Genomic DNA, 17,723 nt, shown 5'->3' on the forward strand with positions numbered 1-17,723 from the left:
CCTTAGCCCTGCAAAGCATGGATTTCCCCCTGATGTCTGTAACATCCTGTATTAATTTTCATAACTTCCAATTTGTATTGCTTGCTATCTCTTTTCCCTTTTCCCCATTTGTTATATATTGCTTCCCCCTCCCCCCTCAATTGCTGCCTTCACTTTGCTACTGAACTGGGTTTTTAAGCAAAGTTCTCCACTTTCTTGATTGTGGAATCATGGCTTTTTAGCTCTCTCATAAACTCTTCTTAAAGAACTTCCCCCATTTTTCATTCCCATTTTTCTGTCTACATTTTTCCTCCCACTCAGTTTTGCTGATCATTTGCCTTATCTTTGTGGAATTGGCCCTTTTGAAGGGTATCTGTAGATAGCTATTACTGGCTGGGAGCTGTTCTCTGTTTGTCCATATCAATGTAATCAGTTCCATTCTTTATTTTGTTCTCCTCTATCGTATGCCCCCTTAATTGTCTCTTCTCTAAACTAACCAGTCCCAGACTTTTCAGTCTATCCGCATACGCCAGCCTCCCCCATTCTCACAGCCTGCCTGGGAAATCCCCTTTCTATCTACTAGATCCTTTATAGCGACTGGGTGACCAAAAGTGAGTGCATCTCCAAAGCAGGATATTCTCCATCCCATTCCTTACACATCTGAACATTGTCTTTGTTGTGGCCAGTACTGTAAATGAGCGGGTGTTTCTGTGGAGCTGCTATCAATGATGCCCAAGTCTTTTCCCTGAGGTGGGTTCTAGTTGGGATGTTTTCCCCGGCACATGTCTTAGCAAAGGTGTTTTTTCCCCACTCTCAGATTTTCAGTAATTAGGTGAATGGGAAACTGCCTACAGCATGGACTCTCTAGTCTGGGTTTCATTTCATTAAGCCTATGTGTAAATTGGCAGACTTTTTCACTGAAAGTTTGGTCAATGACCAAAGAGCCTTGAAAAGAAATCATTGTTGCAAACCCTTACACCTCTCGTTAAGGTGCCTTTATTACGTCACTGAAACTGAAGAGTTCTGTCTTCAAAAGTGGCTTTGTAGTGTTTACACCTCCACTATTTCTTCAGCAAATGCTGCCTCTTGGCAAAAAAACTTGGCAGTGCAGATAAGGCCTAAGGAACAATGAGGGAAAACCAGCATCCACTCGTGTTTCCTGCTGGTGCCTATTAAGGTTTCCCACACCACGATGTGTAGGAATTATTGACAAAAGGAGCACCATAAAATATGGAACTGACATTAGTAGGGTCAATTGTTCATGTCAATGTTCCTCCCCCACTGTGAACTCTAGGGTTCAGATATGGAGACCTGCATGAAAATCTCCTAAGCTTACTTTTACAGTTTAGGTTAAAACTTCCCCAAGGTACAAATTAATTTTATCCTTTGTCCTTGGAATATACTTGGAAGAAGTATTGTTTCTTTGTCTTTGGGACAGACCACTTTTGGATAGCATCCACTTTGGCCTGTAGGGGGCTGATAGTTCCTTGACCCACCTGGTGTCCAAGGTAAGTCGCTCTGTTTAGGCCTATTTGACACATTTTAGCCTTAACAGTTAGTCCTGCCTCCTTTGTGTGCTCAAGGACTTTTTATAGATGTTCCAGGTGGTCTGCCCAGGAATCTGAAAATATGGCCACATCATCAAGGTAGGTGACTGCATATTATCCTAATCCCTCTAGGAGACCATCTACAAGTCTTTGGAAGGTGGCGGGTGCATTTCGCAGCCCAAAAGGGAGTACATTACATTCATACAGCCCGACATGTGTGGTGAAGGCTGACCTTTCCTTGGCAGATTCATCTAGCGGTACCTGCCAGTACCCCTTGGTTAAGTCCAAGGTAGAGATGAACTGGGCCCGTCCCAGTTTCTCTCATAGTTCATCTGAGCATGGCATTGGATAGTTGTCTGGGCGAGTTACAGCATTTAGCTTACGGTAGTCCACGCAAAAACGTATTTCCCCATCTGGTTTGGGAACTAGAACCACTGGAGATGCCCATGCACTTCCAGAGGGGCAGATTACACCCACCTGTAACATAACCTGGATCTCTCGTTCTATAGCAGTTTTAGCTTGAGGAGACACCCGGTAAGGTTGAACTTTAATTGGGCGAGCATTACCTGTGTCAATGGAGTGGTATGCCCGTTCAGTCAGTCCTGGGGTGGCTGAGAACGTTGGCACGTAGCTAGTGCACAGCTCCTGGATCTGCTGTCGCTGCATACACCCAAGGGTCATGGAGAGGTTCACCTCTTCCACAACACCAGCACTTTTCCCTTTGTAGTAGACACCTTCAGGCTACTCAGCATCATCTCCTCCCTGGGCTGTAAACTGACAAACCTTTAATTCTCTGGAATAAAAGGGCTTTAGAGAATTACTATGGTACACCTTAGGCTTTGGGTTGGAGGTGGGGAATGCTATGAGATAATTAACAGCTCCCAGGTGCTCCTGGACCGTGAATGGCCCTTCCCACGATGCTTCCATTTTATGGGCCTGGAGCGCCTTTAAGACCATGACCTGGTCCCCTACTTTGAAGGAACGCTCTCTGGCATGTTTATCATACCAGGCTTTTTGCTCTTTTTGAGCATCCTGTAAGTTTTCTTTAGCAAGGGCTAAAGAGGTTCGGAGGGTGTTTTGTAGGTTGGTTACAAAGTCCAGAATGTTAGTTCCTGGAGAAGGTGTAAATCCCTCCCATTGCTGCTTCACCAACTGTAATGGTCCCTTAACCTCACGGCCATATACAAGTTCAAATGGGGAAAACCCTAAACTGGGGTGTGGTACAGCTCTGTAGGCAAAGAGCAACTGCTGCAACACTAGGTCCCAATCATTGGAGTGCTCATTTACGAATTTACGTATCATGGCCCCCAAAGTTCCATTAAACTTCTCCACCATGCCATTTGTTTGATGGTGGTAAGGAGTGGCAACCAAGTGATTTACACCATGAGCTTCCCAAAGGTTTTCCATAGGTCCTGCCAGGAAATTAGTCCCTGCATCTGTGAGGATGTCGGAGGGCCAACCTACCCTGGCAAAAATGTCTGCTAGTGCCTGGCACACACTTTTAGCCCTGGTGTTGCTTAGAGCTACTGCTTCCAGCCTTCGGGTGGCAAAATCCATGAAAGTCAGTATGTACTGCTTTCCTCTGGGTGTCTTTTTTGGAAAAGGACCCAGAATATCCACAGCTACTCGCTGAAATGGAACTTCAATGATGGGGAGTGGCTGGAGAGGGGCTTTGACCTGGTCTTGGGGTTTTCCTACTCTTTGGCATACTTCACAAGACCGGACATAGGTAGAAACATCCTTGCCCATTCCCTCCCAGTGGAATGACCCCCCGAAACGGTCTTTGGTCCTGTTCACCCCAGCATGGCCACTAGGGTGATCATGGGCTAAGCTCAAGAGCTTGGCCCGGTATTTAGTTGGAACTACCAACTGTCTCTGAAGATGCCAGTCTTCCTGGTGTCCACCAGAAAGAGTTTCCTTGTATAAAAGTCCTCTTTCTACAACAAACCTGGATCGATTAGAAGAGCTGAGAGGCGGTGGGTTGCTCCATGCCGCCGTCCAAGCTCTCTGGAGGCTTTCATCTGCTTTCTGTTCAGTCTGGAACTGTTCCCTTGATGCTGGAGACATCAGTTCCTCATTGGATTGTGGACCTATGCTTGGTCCCTCTGGAAGCGATGTAGGGGATGGGGCTGTTTCCATTGACTGTGACCCGCTTTCCGCTGGGACACTATGTTGGGGTTCAGGCTCTGGCTGAGCCTCTTGTGCAGGGTTATGGGCTGCTGCCAGTTCAGGTTCGGTGGTGTCTGGTGTTGAGGTTGCAAGTCATGGATTCAGTGCTGGCAAATGGTTTGGTGCTGGTTGTTCCTCTGGTTCCGGTTCTGGGACTGGTTCCGTCTGAGTCTCTGGGACTGGATCCACTACTGCTGTTGCAGACATTGGCCGGGGGTCCGGGTCCATCACCTCTGACCGGGTCCTGATAGAAGTTTCCGGAACAGAGCTAGGCCTCACGGCTTGTTTAGCCTGGCTACGGGTGACCATTCCCACCCTCTTGGCCCGCTTCACATGATTGGCCAAGTCTTCCCCCAACAGCATGGGGATGGGATAATCATCATAGACTGCAAAAGTCCACATTCCTGACCAGCCCTGGTACTGGACAGGCAACTTGGCTGTAGGCAAATTGAAAGAGTTGGACTTGAAGGGTTGAATCGTCACTTGGATCTCTGGGTTGATTAAATTGGGATCCACTAAGGAAGCATGGATAGCTGACACTTGTGCTCTGGTGTCCCTCCATGCGGTGACCTTCTTCCCGCCCACACTCACAGTTTCCCTCTGCTCCAAGGGTATCTGGGAGGTATCTGGGCCTGCGGACCTCTGGTGTGATTCCGGTGCAATGAACTGTAATCTGTTGGGGTTCTTGGGACAGTTGGCCTTTACATGCCCCAGCTTGTTACATTTAAAACATCATCCAGCTGACGGGTCACTGGGGCGAGGTGGGTTGCTGGAGAATGGGGTGGTGGGATGATAAGGGGTCTGGAGGGTTCTTTGGGAGGTAGGTGGAGCTTTGGGTGGCCCCCGGTAATAGGGTGTGGTCTGGGGTTGTCCCTTCTGGTCTCCGCTCCAACTGCAACCAGTTTTCTTCTTCTCTGCCACCTCCACCCATCTGGCTCCAATCTCTCCTGCCTCAATTACAGTTTTGGGCTTCCCATCTAGGATGTATCTTTCTATTTCCTCAGGAACACCCTCTACGAATTGTTCCATTTGCATTAGGAAGGGCAAATTTACTGGAGATTCAACACTTGCTCCTGATATCCAGGCATCCCAATGTTTCACAATGTGGTAGGCATGTCGGGTAAATGACATGTCTGGTTTCCACCTTAGGGCTCTGAACCTCCGACGAGACTGCTCGGGTGTTATCCCCATTCTGACTCTCGCCCTGGATTTAAACAGTTCATACTTGTTCATGTGTTCTTTAGGCATTTCAGCTGCCACCTCAGCTAAGGGTCCACTGAGCTGCGGCCTCAGCTCTATCATGTATTGGTCAGTAGAGATGTTGTACCCAAGGCAGGCCCTTTCGAAGTTTTCTAAGAAGGCCTCCGTATCATCGCCTGCCTTGTAGGTGGGGAACTTTCTGGGATGGGGAGTGGTACCTGGAGAAGGATTGCTAGGGTTTGTTGGTATATTCTGCTGAGCCTTTACCTTCTCCATCTCCATTGCATGCTTCCTCTCTTTTTCCCTCTCCTCCTCCTTCAGCCGCATGAGTTCTATCTGTCTTTCATGTTCCCTTTGTTTTTCCTCAGCCTGAAATCTGGCTAATTCCAGCTTTTGTGGAGCCATGGATTTCGTCATCCTAACCTCTGTTTTTAACTAACTTTACACCTGAGGTTTAGAAATAAAGAAACAAAACTTGGCTGTAAAATTTCGCTGTGCTGGAATAGAATACCTATTCTCTGATAGTGATTGTCAGCATACAGAAAAAGACAATTCCCTTGTCTCTGCTCTGGCCCCAAATCAAAACAAAAAACCTCCAACTACTTGGAAACCTGCTTACCAGCAGCCCAAAAGAAAAAAAAATCCTTTTCAAACTTGTGCTCCTTGTAATAAAAATCAAAATCCTAAAAAAAAAAGCCCCTGCCACTTTTGTCTCCAGGCAAATTGGTAGAACACCCCCCCCCCCCATTTACTTTTAGAAAAAAAAACTTCTGGTTTACCAACACTGTGAATTTCCCTGCAGGAGTTAAGTACCCTGCCTCCAGGCAAAGAAAACCTGCAATTCACAAAGATAATCCTCTTTTGTCTCTGCTCTGGCCCCAAAGCAGAGAAAAAACAAGCTACTTTCCAGCAGCTCCAAAGGAAAAAATAATTTCCTTTTTAAAATCTGTATTTCTAGTTCAAAAAATCTCAAATTGATCTCAAAATGATTTCAGGTTAATCCCACCACTCTGCCACCATGTCAAGGTTCATCCCCCACTCTGAACTCTAGGGTACAGATGTGGGGACCTGCATGAAAACCTCCTAAACTTACTTTTACCAGATTAGGTTAAAACTTCCCCAAGGTACAAATTAATTTTATCCTTTGTCCTTGGAATATCCACTGCCACCACCAAACTCTAACTGGGTTTACTGGGAAACGTAGTTTGGACACGTCTTTCCCCCCAGAATTCTCCCAACCCTTGCACCCCACTTCCTGGGAAAGGTTTGGTAAAAATCCTCACCAATTTGCATAGGTGAGCACAGACCCAAACCCTTGGGTCTGAGAACAATGAAAAAGCATTCAGTTTTCTTACAAGAAGACTTTTAATAGAAATAGAAGTAAATAGAAGTAAAGGAATCACCTCTATAAAATCAGGATGGTAGATACCTTACAGGGTAATTAGATTCAAAACATAGAGAATCCCTCTAGGCAAAACCTGAAGTTACAAAAAAGACACACAGACAGAAATAGTCATTCTATTCAGCACAGTTCTTTTCTCAGCCATTTAAAGAAATCCTAATCTAACACATACCTAGCTAGATTACTTACTAAAAGTTCTAAGACTCCATTCCTGTTCTATCCCGGGCAAAAGCAGCATATAGACAGACACAGACCCTTTAGTTTCAAAAGCTGGGAGGAGGAAGAGAAACATCTTGTCTCGTCATTGGTCATTTTGGTCAGGTGCCAGTGGGGTTACCTTTAGCTTCTTAACCCTTTACAGGTGAGAGAATTTTTCCTCTGGCCAGGAGGGATTTTAAAGGGGTTTACCCTTCCCTTTATATTGATGACAGTTCATAATACATTTATCTTAATCATTAAAATGTCATTTTTCAGTGTGTGAAGAGCGACCAACCTGCTCCATCCATGAGACAAGCCTCGAGCTGTGTATGTAGTGTTTCATTTTAACATTTTCTTTCCATCCAGACATTTGTCCTGCGACCATCACCCTAGACCCTGGGCACAATCAGGAAGTCAGGGGAACGCACGGTACATGCAGGAAACACCATTCTGCCTCAGCGTTGGAAACCTTCTCTCCTACTCCATGTCAGATTCCAACTCAACCGACTTCACCAACCCCTCCACCTTCATCCTGCTGGGCATTCCTGGCCTGGAGGCAGTCCAAGTCTGGCTCTCCATCCCCTTCTGTGCCATGTATGCCATAGTCATCCTGGGGAACTTCACCATCCTGTTCATCGTGAAGAGGGAGCCAAGCCTCCATGAGCCCATGTACTATTTCCTCTGCATGCTGGTCATCGCCGACATGGTCCCATCTACGGCCGTCGTACCCAAAATGCTAAGTATCTTCTGGTTCAATTCCAGGGAGATCAATTTCGGCGCCTGCTTCATCCAGATGTTCTGCCTTCTCAGCTGCTCTGCGGTGCATTCTGGGATCCTTGTGGCCATGGCTTTTGATCGCTATGTGGCCATCTGTGATCCCCTGAGATATTCCACCACTCTGACAAACCCTGTGGTGGCCAAAATTGGCCTGGCCCTGGTGCTCCGTGGCGTCATGCTCGTATTGCCCTATCCCTTCCTGGCGAGGAGGTGGCCATATTGCAGAACCAACATCATTCCCTACACATACTGCAAGCACATAGCTGTAGTGAAGCTGGCCTGCGCCGACATCCGCCTCAGTAGTTACTACAGCCTGGCTGTGGCATTCTTGGTGACCGGCGTGGATGTGTTTTGTATCGCCATGTCCTATACCCAGATCCTCAGGGCCATCTTCAGCCTCCCAACAAAGGACGCCCGCCTCAAGACTTTTGGGACCTGCGGCTCCCACTTCTGTGTCATCTTAGCCTCTTACATCGCACATCTCTTCTCCATCCTCACGGAACGGTTTGGGCACAATATGGCCCTGCATTTCCACGTTCTCATGAACAACATGTATCTCCTGGTGCCCCCCATGTTAAACCCCATCATCTATGGGGTGAGGAGCCAACAGATTCGGGAGAGTCTGCTCCAGCTCTTTACTCATTAAGGGTCCTAAAGCTTTCTCCTGGTTATCTGGCTCTCAGACTGAGCTCCAGGCAGAGCTGGCTGGTGACATGGTGCTGGGCCCTCTTCCCTGAATCACTGACTGGCCAGTCAAAGAGACCTGAAACCCTTTCCTGACTTTACTGTGCTGTGTCAGTGTGACAAACTGGGGAATCTGACTATGTGCAACTCCGAGGGTTGCCGCCTTTCTAATTCCTGGTAACTGGAAGCATGAGGCCCCACCCATGTACCATGCATCTTCCCCCAGGTTACGCCCCTGCTATGTGTCTTCCCCTCAAGGCCCTGGCCCTCACTCTCTCCTCTCCTCCCCACCTCCTGTAACTCTCTGGATCGTCCTTGTGACACTCTGCACTCCAAAGCACTCCATATTTACCATGGTGATGCAATTATGGTACGTTTTGTACAAAGTATGTCCTGTGAGGTATTATTCTAAAGGGCTTAATCTGCTTAACATTGATACCTCCTTGCGTTGTATATGAAGTAATGAAATCATGCTTTGTGTGAGTTCCTAAAGTGTGATACGAGGCTGGAAACACCCAAAACCAGCCTTTCAGGTATGTCAAAGGACTAGCTAGACAGTGTTAATTGCTGTCATAAACACTCATCGAGGGAAGAATCCACTAGCACAGGAACTCTGTATAAGAAAGCCTCCACGGAGGGAGTACGGAGACAACGGAGAATGTTTGGCCAATGGGGGTGGACCCTGCACGTCACATACACAGACTTTTCAGAAAACTGGAAGAAACTATAAAAGGTGGGGAGTGAAATCATCTCTTGTCTTCACTGCCCCACAACTCAACAGCTGCAAGAAGCTCAGAGGAAGACAAAGGAGTTTGAATGGGGCAGGGGATCAAAGCAGGTACAGCCTGTTCCTCAGGAATCTGTAAGCCTGCTTGTATCATCAGTCAGGATGAGATATTGCTGATTCAAATCCTATCAAGCATGTATAAGTCTTAAGCTGCAGGTTTGTTTCACTTCCTGAGCAACCTGTTTTGATCTGTTCTTTTATCACTTATAATCACTTAGCATCTATCCTTCTGTAGTTAATAAACCTGATTTATGTTTCATCTTAACTAGTGTGTTTTTGAGTGAAGTGTTTGGGACTCTTAGCTCCATTAGCAAAGAAAGGTGCGTATCTTCCCCCATCGAGGGGGGAGAGGCTAATTAATGAGCTTGCACCGTACACATCTCTGTGTTGTGCAAGACGGTGTAATTCTGAGTCTATGCTCCAGGAGGGGTGCAAGGCTGGAGAGCTGGGATATTGGCTGATGGTCCATGAGTAGCTTAGGTAAAGCACTCAGGTAACTTAGTTGAGTGTGTGGCAACACCTGCTGTCGTGTTGGGTGAGAACAGGGCCCGGAGGGGCTGGCTGTGTGTCACCAGCAGAGCAGGGGGAAAGGCCAACCCAGCTGAATGGTTTGGGGGCACAGCAGTTCCAAGAGCTTCCAGGCTTCTCGCAGAGGTACATCCCATCACAATCTCCTCCTCCCACCCAGCCCCCACAGTTGGGCTCCCTCTGCTCTGGGGATGGGACGGGAGATGCTGCAGCCTGACAAGGAGCCTGCGTGCGGGTAGGAGGCGGCCCCAGTTAATGACCCAGTGCATCCCTCTGCCCTGCAGTAACTGGACATCGTTATACATAGAGATATGAGTAGAATTCTTAAGTCAGTTTCATGGTCGAGATGGTGAGCTTTAGAGTTGCAAAGAGATCTTTCAGAATTAACCCTTCGCTTGCAGCCCAATGTTCAGGATCAAGGTGATCCAGAATGGAGCTGCAGACCTCAGCCTTGTGACTTGAGCTTCTCCTGACGAAGCTGAAGCGGATTTGAGATGACAGGATCAGGACCCAAGTATTCTTTTAAGGACCATTTGCAGGCTATGATAATGAAGAATTGTTGCTTTGAAATAGAATTACCTAGTTCCTGTGAATACACTGGTAACTCTTCCATTCATCAGCATAAGGTAATTATCCATTAAGCATGCATTGGTAGTTAACTACAAACATCAAATAGAAGTCTAGACAATGAAATTATTACACCCACGTTTAATTTCAATGTTACTATTTTCTTTTGATCTTTGAATCAACAGATATACCAACAGACAGGAACCATCTGTTTAGATGGTTAACATCTAACAAGATATAAATAAACACATACAATTAGGATTACCTCTTGTCATAACCATACAGCTAAGGGTAGCCTAGAATTCCTCCTTTACCTGTAAGGAGTTAAGAAGCTCAAGTAACCTGGTTGACACCTGACCAAAAGGACCAATATGGGAAAGAAGATACTTTCAAATCTGGGGTCGGGGGTGGGAGGCTTTGTTTGGGCTCTTTGTTTGTGTGCTCTCTCCTGGGACTGAGAAGGGCCAGGCAGAAAACTCCTTCTCCTGCAGACCATCCTGAAACGAGTCTCTCATACTACAAAAAGTGAAAGTAAGCAAGGTGAGGTGCATTAGGTTATCATTTGTTTGAGCTTGTGACTTTTCCCTGTGCTAGAGGGAGGTTTATTCCTGTTTTTGTAACTTTAAAGTTGCCTAGAGGGAATTCCTCTGTGTTTTAAATCTTTTGTTACCCTGTAAAGTTACCTTCCATCCTGATTTTACCAAGGTGATTCTTTTACCTTTTTTAAAAAATAAAATTCTTCTTTTAAGAACCTGATTGATTTTCAGTGTCCTAAAGACCCAGGGGTTTAGGTCTGTGCTCACTTTGTAACCAATTGGTTAGGTTATTATTCTCAAGCCTCCCCAGGAAAGGGGGTGTAGGAGTTTGGGGGGATATTTTGGAGGAGATAGGGCTCCAAGTGGCCCTCCCTGAACGTTTGTTTAAATCACTTGGTGGTGGCAGCGATACCAAAGGCAAGGAAGAAATTGTGCCTTGGGGAAGTTTTTAACCTAAGCTGAAATAAGCTTAGGGGGTCTTTCATGCAGATCCCCACATCTGTACCCCAGAGTTCAGAGTGGGGAGGGAACCCTGACACCTCTAATTCTCTAACAGTACAGGTTTGCATTTTAAAGCTCAAGTCCATTTCCCATGGCTATGTTGCTATTTATGAGAAATGGTACTATTGACCATTTATATACTTCTCTAATATGTCTTTAAAGGTTGAATTTTGGTCAATTAGCATGCTACTTGCATAAACCTTTCTGACCATGTCACACCTATTTACTCACATTTAATTGTAGGAACCATCTCGACATTGGTGAGGCCTCATCTGGAGTACTGTGTCCAGTTTTGGGCCCCACACTACAAGAAGGATGTGGATAAATTGGAAAGAGTCCAGCGAAGGGCAACAAAAATGATTAGGGGTCTGGAACACATGACTTATGAGGAGAGGCTGAGGGAACTGGGATTGTTTAGTCTGCAGAAGAGAAGAATGAGGGGGGATTTGATAGCTGCTTTCAACTACCTGAGAGGTGGTTCCAGAGAGGATGGTTCTAGACTATTCTCAGTGGTAGAGGAGGACAGGACAAGGAGTAATGGTCTCAAGTTACAGTGGGGGAGGTTTAGGTTGGATATTAGGAAAAACTTTTTCACTAGGAGGGTGGTGAAACACTGGAATGCGTTACTTAGGGAGGTGGTAGAATCTCCTTCCTTAGAAGTTGTTAAGGTCAGGCTTGACAAAGCCCTGGCTGGGATGATTTAATTGGGGATCGGTCCTGCTTTGAGCAGGGGGTTGGACTAGATGACCTCCTGAGGTCCCTTCCAACCCTGATATTCTATGATTCTATGATCTCTATCCTTATGTCTTGGGGCTTTTACTGTACTGTTCGCTCATGCTCCTTGTGCTCAGAGGCAGGAGGCTTGAGTGGATAGAAGAAAGGAGTAACTGCATTTTAGATAAAATTCGTTTTCTCCAGCTTCTCTGCTGAGGGGTGGGCTTGGAAGGTGTCAAGGTTCCTCCCCCACTCTGAACTCTAGGGTACAGATGTGGGGACCTGCATGAAAAACCTCCTAAGCTTATCTTTACCAGCTTAGGTCAAAACTTCCCCAAGGTACAAAATATTACACCCGTTATCCTTGGACTGGCCGCTACCACCACCAAACTAATACTGGTTACTGGGGAAGAGCTGTTTGGACGCGTCCTTCCCCCCAAAATACTTCCCAAAACCTTGCACCCCACTTCCTGGACAAGGTTTGGTAAAAAGCCTCACCAATTTGCCTAGGTGACTACAGACCCAGATCCTTGGATCTTAAGAACAATGAACAATCCTCCCAACACTTACACCCCCCGCTTTCCTGGGAAATGTTGGATAAAAAGCCTCACCAATTTGCATAGGTGACCACAGACCCAAGCCCTTGGATCTGAGAACAATGAAAAAGCATTCAGTGTTTTACAAGAAGACTTTTAATAAAAAATAGAAGTAAATAGAAATAAAGAAATCCCCCCTGTAAAATCAGGATGGTAGATATCTTACAGGGTAATTAGATTCTAAAACATAGAGAACCCCTCTAGGCAAAACCTTAAGTTACAAAAAAGATACACAGACAGAAATAGTTATTCTATTCAGCACAATTCTTTTCTCAGCCATTTAAAGAAATCATAATCTAACACATACCTAGCTAGATTACTTACTAAAAGTTCTAAGACTCCATTCCTGGTCTATCCCCGGTAAAGACCCAGCAACAGACAGACACAGACCCTTTGTTTCTCTCCCTCCTCCCAGCTTTTGAAAGTATCTTGTCTCCTCATTGGTCATTTTGGTCAGGTGCCAGAGAGGTTACCTTTAGCTTCTTAACCCTTTACAGGTGAGAGGAGCTTTCCCCTGGCCAGGAGGGATTTCAAAGGGGTTTACCCTTCCCTTTATATTTATGACAGAAGGAATGGAACCTCCCCAGAAGAGGGACCAGAGAGAGGCAGTCTTGGTCCAGCCCTTTACAAACACAGAGACTGGATGAGTCAGAAGAAGCTGGGGCAGGAGAGAGGCACAATGGAGGCAGAGGGGACTCTTTGGTTTCAGAGCTATGGCTGCAGCAGAGAGGCAGACTCCAGATGGAGGAGAAGCCAGGAGGTGGCCTCTGGACACCTTAGAGGGCTCTGACGAAATCCCAAAGAATGCTCCAGGGCAGTGAGGACACTGAGGTGGGAATAGTGTACAAGTGTGGTACTGTGTTTAACTGGATCCGGGTATCTCTTGTGCTGTGTAAAGTAGAGGAATTGGTTTAGCAACCCCTTTTGGAAAGCCTGGATCTGTTTGCTTTAACGATCCTGTGCCCTGAAAGAAGGAAACTGGAAACAGCGTTTGCCCAAGGCGGGGGGGGGGGCCTCTGGGAAGGTGTGTTGAAGGAATTGGAGAGTCTGGGGGAGCGAAGCCAAATCTAGTCTCTGGGCCCTGGCGCTTGGCATGCAACTCTCTGTATAACCCACACGCCTCCTGGGTGTGGTGTTCTGTCCCATCTAGTGGCACCGAGACCACTTAAAGAGAGAGATAAAATGAGTCTGCTTGACAGCCTTAACTAATAGGCAGTTGGCTTTTACCTCATGTGGTAGAGGCTCATGTACTAAGCTCCAAAGGTCCAAGGTTCGATCCCGCCCACTGACGACCAGCGTCTGTTGGTGTTACAAGTGGTGAATTGTCCGGGATTTCAACTGAGAAATCTTTTATGCTACCGAGGAGGTTTGATTCCTGTTTTTGTAACTGTGAAGATGAAGCTAGAGGGGAATCCTCTTTCTTTGAAATCTTTTTATTAACCTGTAAAGTTACCTTCCATCTGGATTTTGCAGATGTAATTCTTTTACTTTTTTCTTTATCATAAAGTTCTTCTTTTAAAAACCTGATAAATTTCAGTGTCCTGAAGACAAAGGGTCTAGTCTGTGCACACATTGCTAAGGCAATTAGTTGGTCTATTCTTCTCAAGCCTCCCCAGGAAAGTGGGTGAAGGGGCTTGGGGGGATATTTTGGGGGAATAGGGATTCCAAGTGATCCTTCCCTGAGTTTTTGATAAAATCACTCGATGGTGGCAGCAATACCGTCCAAGGACAAGGACAGGAATTTGTGCCTTGGGGAAGTTTTAACCTAAACTGGTAGAATATAAGCTTACGGGGTCTTTCATGTGGGTCCCCACATCTGTACCCCAAGTTCAGAGTGTGTGGGGAGGGGGAACCCTGACAGTCTCTCCCTTGGAAAGTGCTCCGCAGAATGGAAGAGGCAGGGAGACCCTGTTCTCATGGATTTCGTCCCATCTCACTCTCTCTAATGCGCATCCCACCCTAGGTGCCAGTTACAAACACTCAAGGCTCTGTAATTCCATCCACTTCAGTGGAAATAGCAGGTGTAGCACTGTGAACTGCTGCGGCTGAGCACTGATCTGGCTGGGCATGAAGCAGTGCGCATTAGTCTGGTTATTAATCCACGTAACAGTAAGTCCCTCATCATTACCACCAAGCAGCCTGCAATTGCAAACTGCAACCAGCTCAGTATTAACCTGTCTAGAGGCACTGTTGGGCAGAAGGCGGCTTCTTAGATAGGGCTGGATGCTGCTAGAAAGATGTGGGGGCTGCGCTCTTACAGTGCAGCATTTGTGGGGATGTCATGGCCGCAGGCTTGCTACAAAGCTAGAGATCTATAGAACAATGGGTACCCCAGCTCCAGTGGATGAAAGGAAAATGTGGGGGGCTGAGGAACTCCAGGCTGATGTTTTCAGTGCTCACAGTCTCCAGCAGCTGCTCTGTATCAAGATCAGCAGCACAAGAACAGGCGTGAGGAATTCTTGAACCCACTACCGCTCCCATCAGCGTTGTGCCAGTCTTGGCAGCTTTCTTGCTGGGGACACATAGCTAGAGTGAAAGACCAGCATATTCTGAAGTGGGCATACCAAGGAATATCACAATGTGGCCAGTGATCACCTGGGTGCCAAAAGTTTAGGTGACACAACAGACCTGCCACTGCGTGAATATACAACCTGATCCCCTTAAACACCTTCCCAGAGATTAATCGGAGCAGCACTTTAATGAAGAACTGTCCTTTATTTCCTTTGGGGGTCTGATGTGGGGAGGCTCTGTTGCTGCCCGACTGCCTACTTCTGATTCGGAATGAGATGTTTGGTGATCGGTTAGCTCGTAACTCTGGTTTTTGTAACTCTGAGGTTCTACTGTAGATGCTGTTTAACATCCTCTTTGACAGCTAATGGACTGGAAAAGTATTTCATGACTGTGTGTGAGCTGAGTACCTGATACTGCTCCTTTCCAAATGCAGAACAAAACTATTTCTTGAACACGTCTCCCTTTTTTCCAACATTAACAAGTTTCCTTTCTCCCTCTAGGAATTGGCCTATACATTTTCTTGGGTTTCTTTTGTTCTTATGATAATTAATAACCTCTTTTTTGTTATCCTTAGCCCTGCAAAGCATGGATTTCCCCCGATGTCTGTAACATCCTGTATCAATTTTCATAACTTCCAATTTCTATGGCTTGCTATCGATTTTCCCTTTCCCCCATTTGTTATATATTGCTTTCCCCCCCTCAATTGCTGCCTTCACTTTGCTACTGAACTGGGTTTTTAATCAAAGTTCTCCACTTTCTTGATTGTGGAATCAATGCTTTTTGGTTCTCTCATAAACTCTTCTTAAAGAACTTCCATTTTTCATTCCCATTTTTCTGTCTAAATTTTTCCTCACAATCAGTTTTGCTGATAATTTGCCTCCTCTTTGGGGAATTGGCCCTTTTGAAGGGTATCTGTAGATAGCTATTACTGGCTGGGAGCTGTTCTCTGTTTGTCCATTTCAATGTAATCAGTTCCATTCTTTATTTTGTTCTCCTCTATTGTATGCCCCCTTAATTGTCTCTTCTCTAAACTAACCAGTCCCAGACTTTTCAGTCTGTCCCCATACCCCAGCCTCCCCCATTCTCACAGCCTGCTTGGGAAATCCCCTTTCTATCTGCTACATCCTTTATAGAGACTGGGTGACCAAAAGGGAGTGCATCTCCAGAGCAGGATATTCTCCCTCCCATTCCTTAGGCATCTGAACATTGTCTTTGTTGTGGCCACTACTGCAAATGAGCAGGTGTTTCCGTGGAGCTGCTATCAATGATGCCCCAGTCTTTTCCCTGAGGTGGGTTCTAGTTGGGATGTTTCCCCCGGCGCATGTCTTGGCAAAGGTGTTTTTTCCCCACTCTCAGATTTTCAGTAACTTCATGAATGGAAACTCCCTGCAGCATGGGCTTGCTAGCCTGGGTTTCATTGTATTGAGCCTATATGTAAATTGGCAGATTTTTTTCACTGAAAGTTTGGTCAATGGCCAAAAAGCCTTAAAAGGAAATCATTGTTGTATGTTCATGCTGCCTCTCTCTTTCAGCATAGAGCGTCCACATGTGGGGCAGTCGCAATGACAGGGAGAGCAGTGCACTATGGGTAGCTATCCCACAGTTCAGTTCTCTATCTTGTGCCGATTGGTGTTGTGGGACTGCAAAGCAGATTGCATCACATCATAGCTCCGGAATCAATGTCCCATGATGCATTGCTTTCCATCCCAACATTCCATGTGCTTCTCTCTCCAGTTTCTAGCATTTTTCAACGTCCCTTGGTTTCTGCTCAGCCTGATACCTCTTTCTACAGGAATGGATGCCGCACAGCTCTGCTAGCTGTCAGTAGCACATCGCGAATGGCAATGTTGTCCCCTGAGAAGTGCCCCACGACCCTTTTCACATTGCTTTTCTCCTAAGCACAATGTCCACCACCCCTGGGAACACTCACCATGCTTGTAGTATTCACAGGCAGGCGTGCTTGTCAAGAGTCAGTAGGAAAGTGACTGGTGTGTTACCAGCAGTGTATTTGCTGGTAACAATCTTGAAGTTGCAAAGGCAACAGGAGTCACAGTTGGCTGATGTGGTGTCTGATGTGGATAGCAGCAGCTTTAGATTAATTTTGGCATTCACGGAACAGTTAACATGAGGGAACGTCGCATTTGGGCTTGGGAAACTAGAACGCAGTGGTGGAATCGCATTCTTATGCAGGTCTGAGATGACAAGTAGTGGCTGCAGAACTTTTGGATGTGAAAAGCCACCTTCCTGGAATTGTGTACTGTGCTTATCCCAGCCCTGCAGTGGAAGGACACCCAAATGAGACCTGCTTTCTCGGTGGAGAAGCATATGGCGATTGCAGTGTGGAAGCTGGTGACTCCAGGCTGCTACTCTTCGGTCACAAATCAGTTTGGAGTTGGGAAGTCATTCGCTGGGGCTGTGTCAACCCGACTGGGCAGGGCATTAATCACATCCTGCTGCACAAGACCTTGACTCTTGGCAACATGCATGACATTGGTTTTGCCTAGAGGGATTCTCTATGTTTGAATCTAATTACCCTGTAAGGTATCTACCATTCTGATTTTACAGAGGTGATTCCTTTTTTACTTCTATTAAAAGTCTTCTTGTAAGAAACTGAATGCTTTTTCATTGTTCTAAGATCCAAGGGTTTGGGTCTGTGGTCACCTATGCAAATTGGTGAGGATTTTTACCAAACCTTCCCCAGGAAGTGGGGTGCAAGGGTTGGGAGGATTGTGGAGGGAAAGACGTGTCCAAACTACATTTTTTCAGGAACCCAGATAAAGTTTGGTGGTGGCAGTGGAATCCAAGGGCAAAGGGTAAAATAATTTATACCTTGGGGAAGTTTTAACCTAAGCTGGTAAAAGTAAGCTTAGGAGGTTTTCATGCAGGTCCCCACATCTGTACCCTAGAGCTCAGAGTGGGGAAGGAACCCTGACACTTGTCAAAAAGGCATCACCAGCGTGCCAAATGCCCATTCCACGGTCATCCTGCTCCTACTCAGCCTATTGTTGAAATGCTCCTTACTTGTCT

The 17,723-nt window shown here is 46.3% G+C and overlaps 1 protein-coding gene across 1 annotated transcript; it reads left to right on the top strand.

The window, feature by feature from the left end:
• Window positions 1–6,928: 6,928 nt before the first annotated feature.
• LOC311512726 (olfactory receptor 52R1-like) lies at window positions 6,929–7,918 on the top strand (the record flags this gene model as incomplete). The annotated part of the gene is made up of 1 exon (XM_084614066.1): window positions 6,929–7,918. One exon carries the CDS (start codon window positions 6,929–6,931, stop codon window positions 7,916–7,918), a length of 990 nt encoding a protein of 329 aa, XP_084470192.1.
• Between the last annotated feature and the right edge of the window lie 9,805 nt (window positions 7,919–17,723).

This window comes from Lepidochelys olivacea, assembly GCF_965140295.1.
Source record: "Lepidochelys olivacea isolate rLepOli2 genome assembly, chromosome: 1".
NCBI classification, from domain to species: Eukaryota; Metazoa; Chordata; order Testudines; family Cheloniidae; genus Lepidochelys; species Lepidochelys olivacea.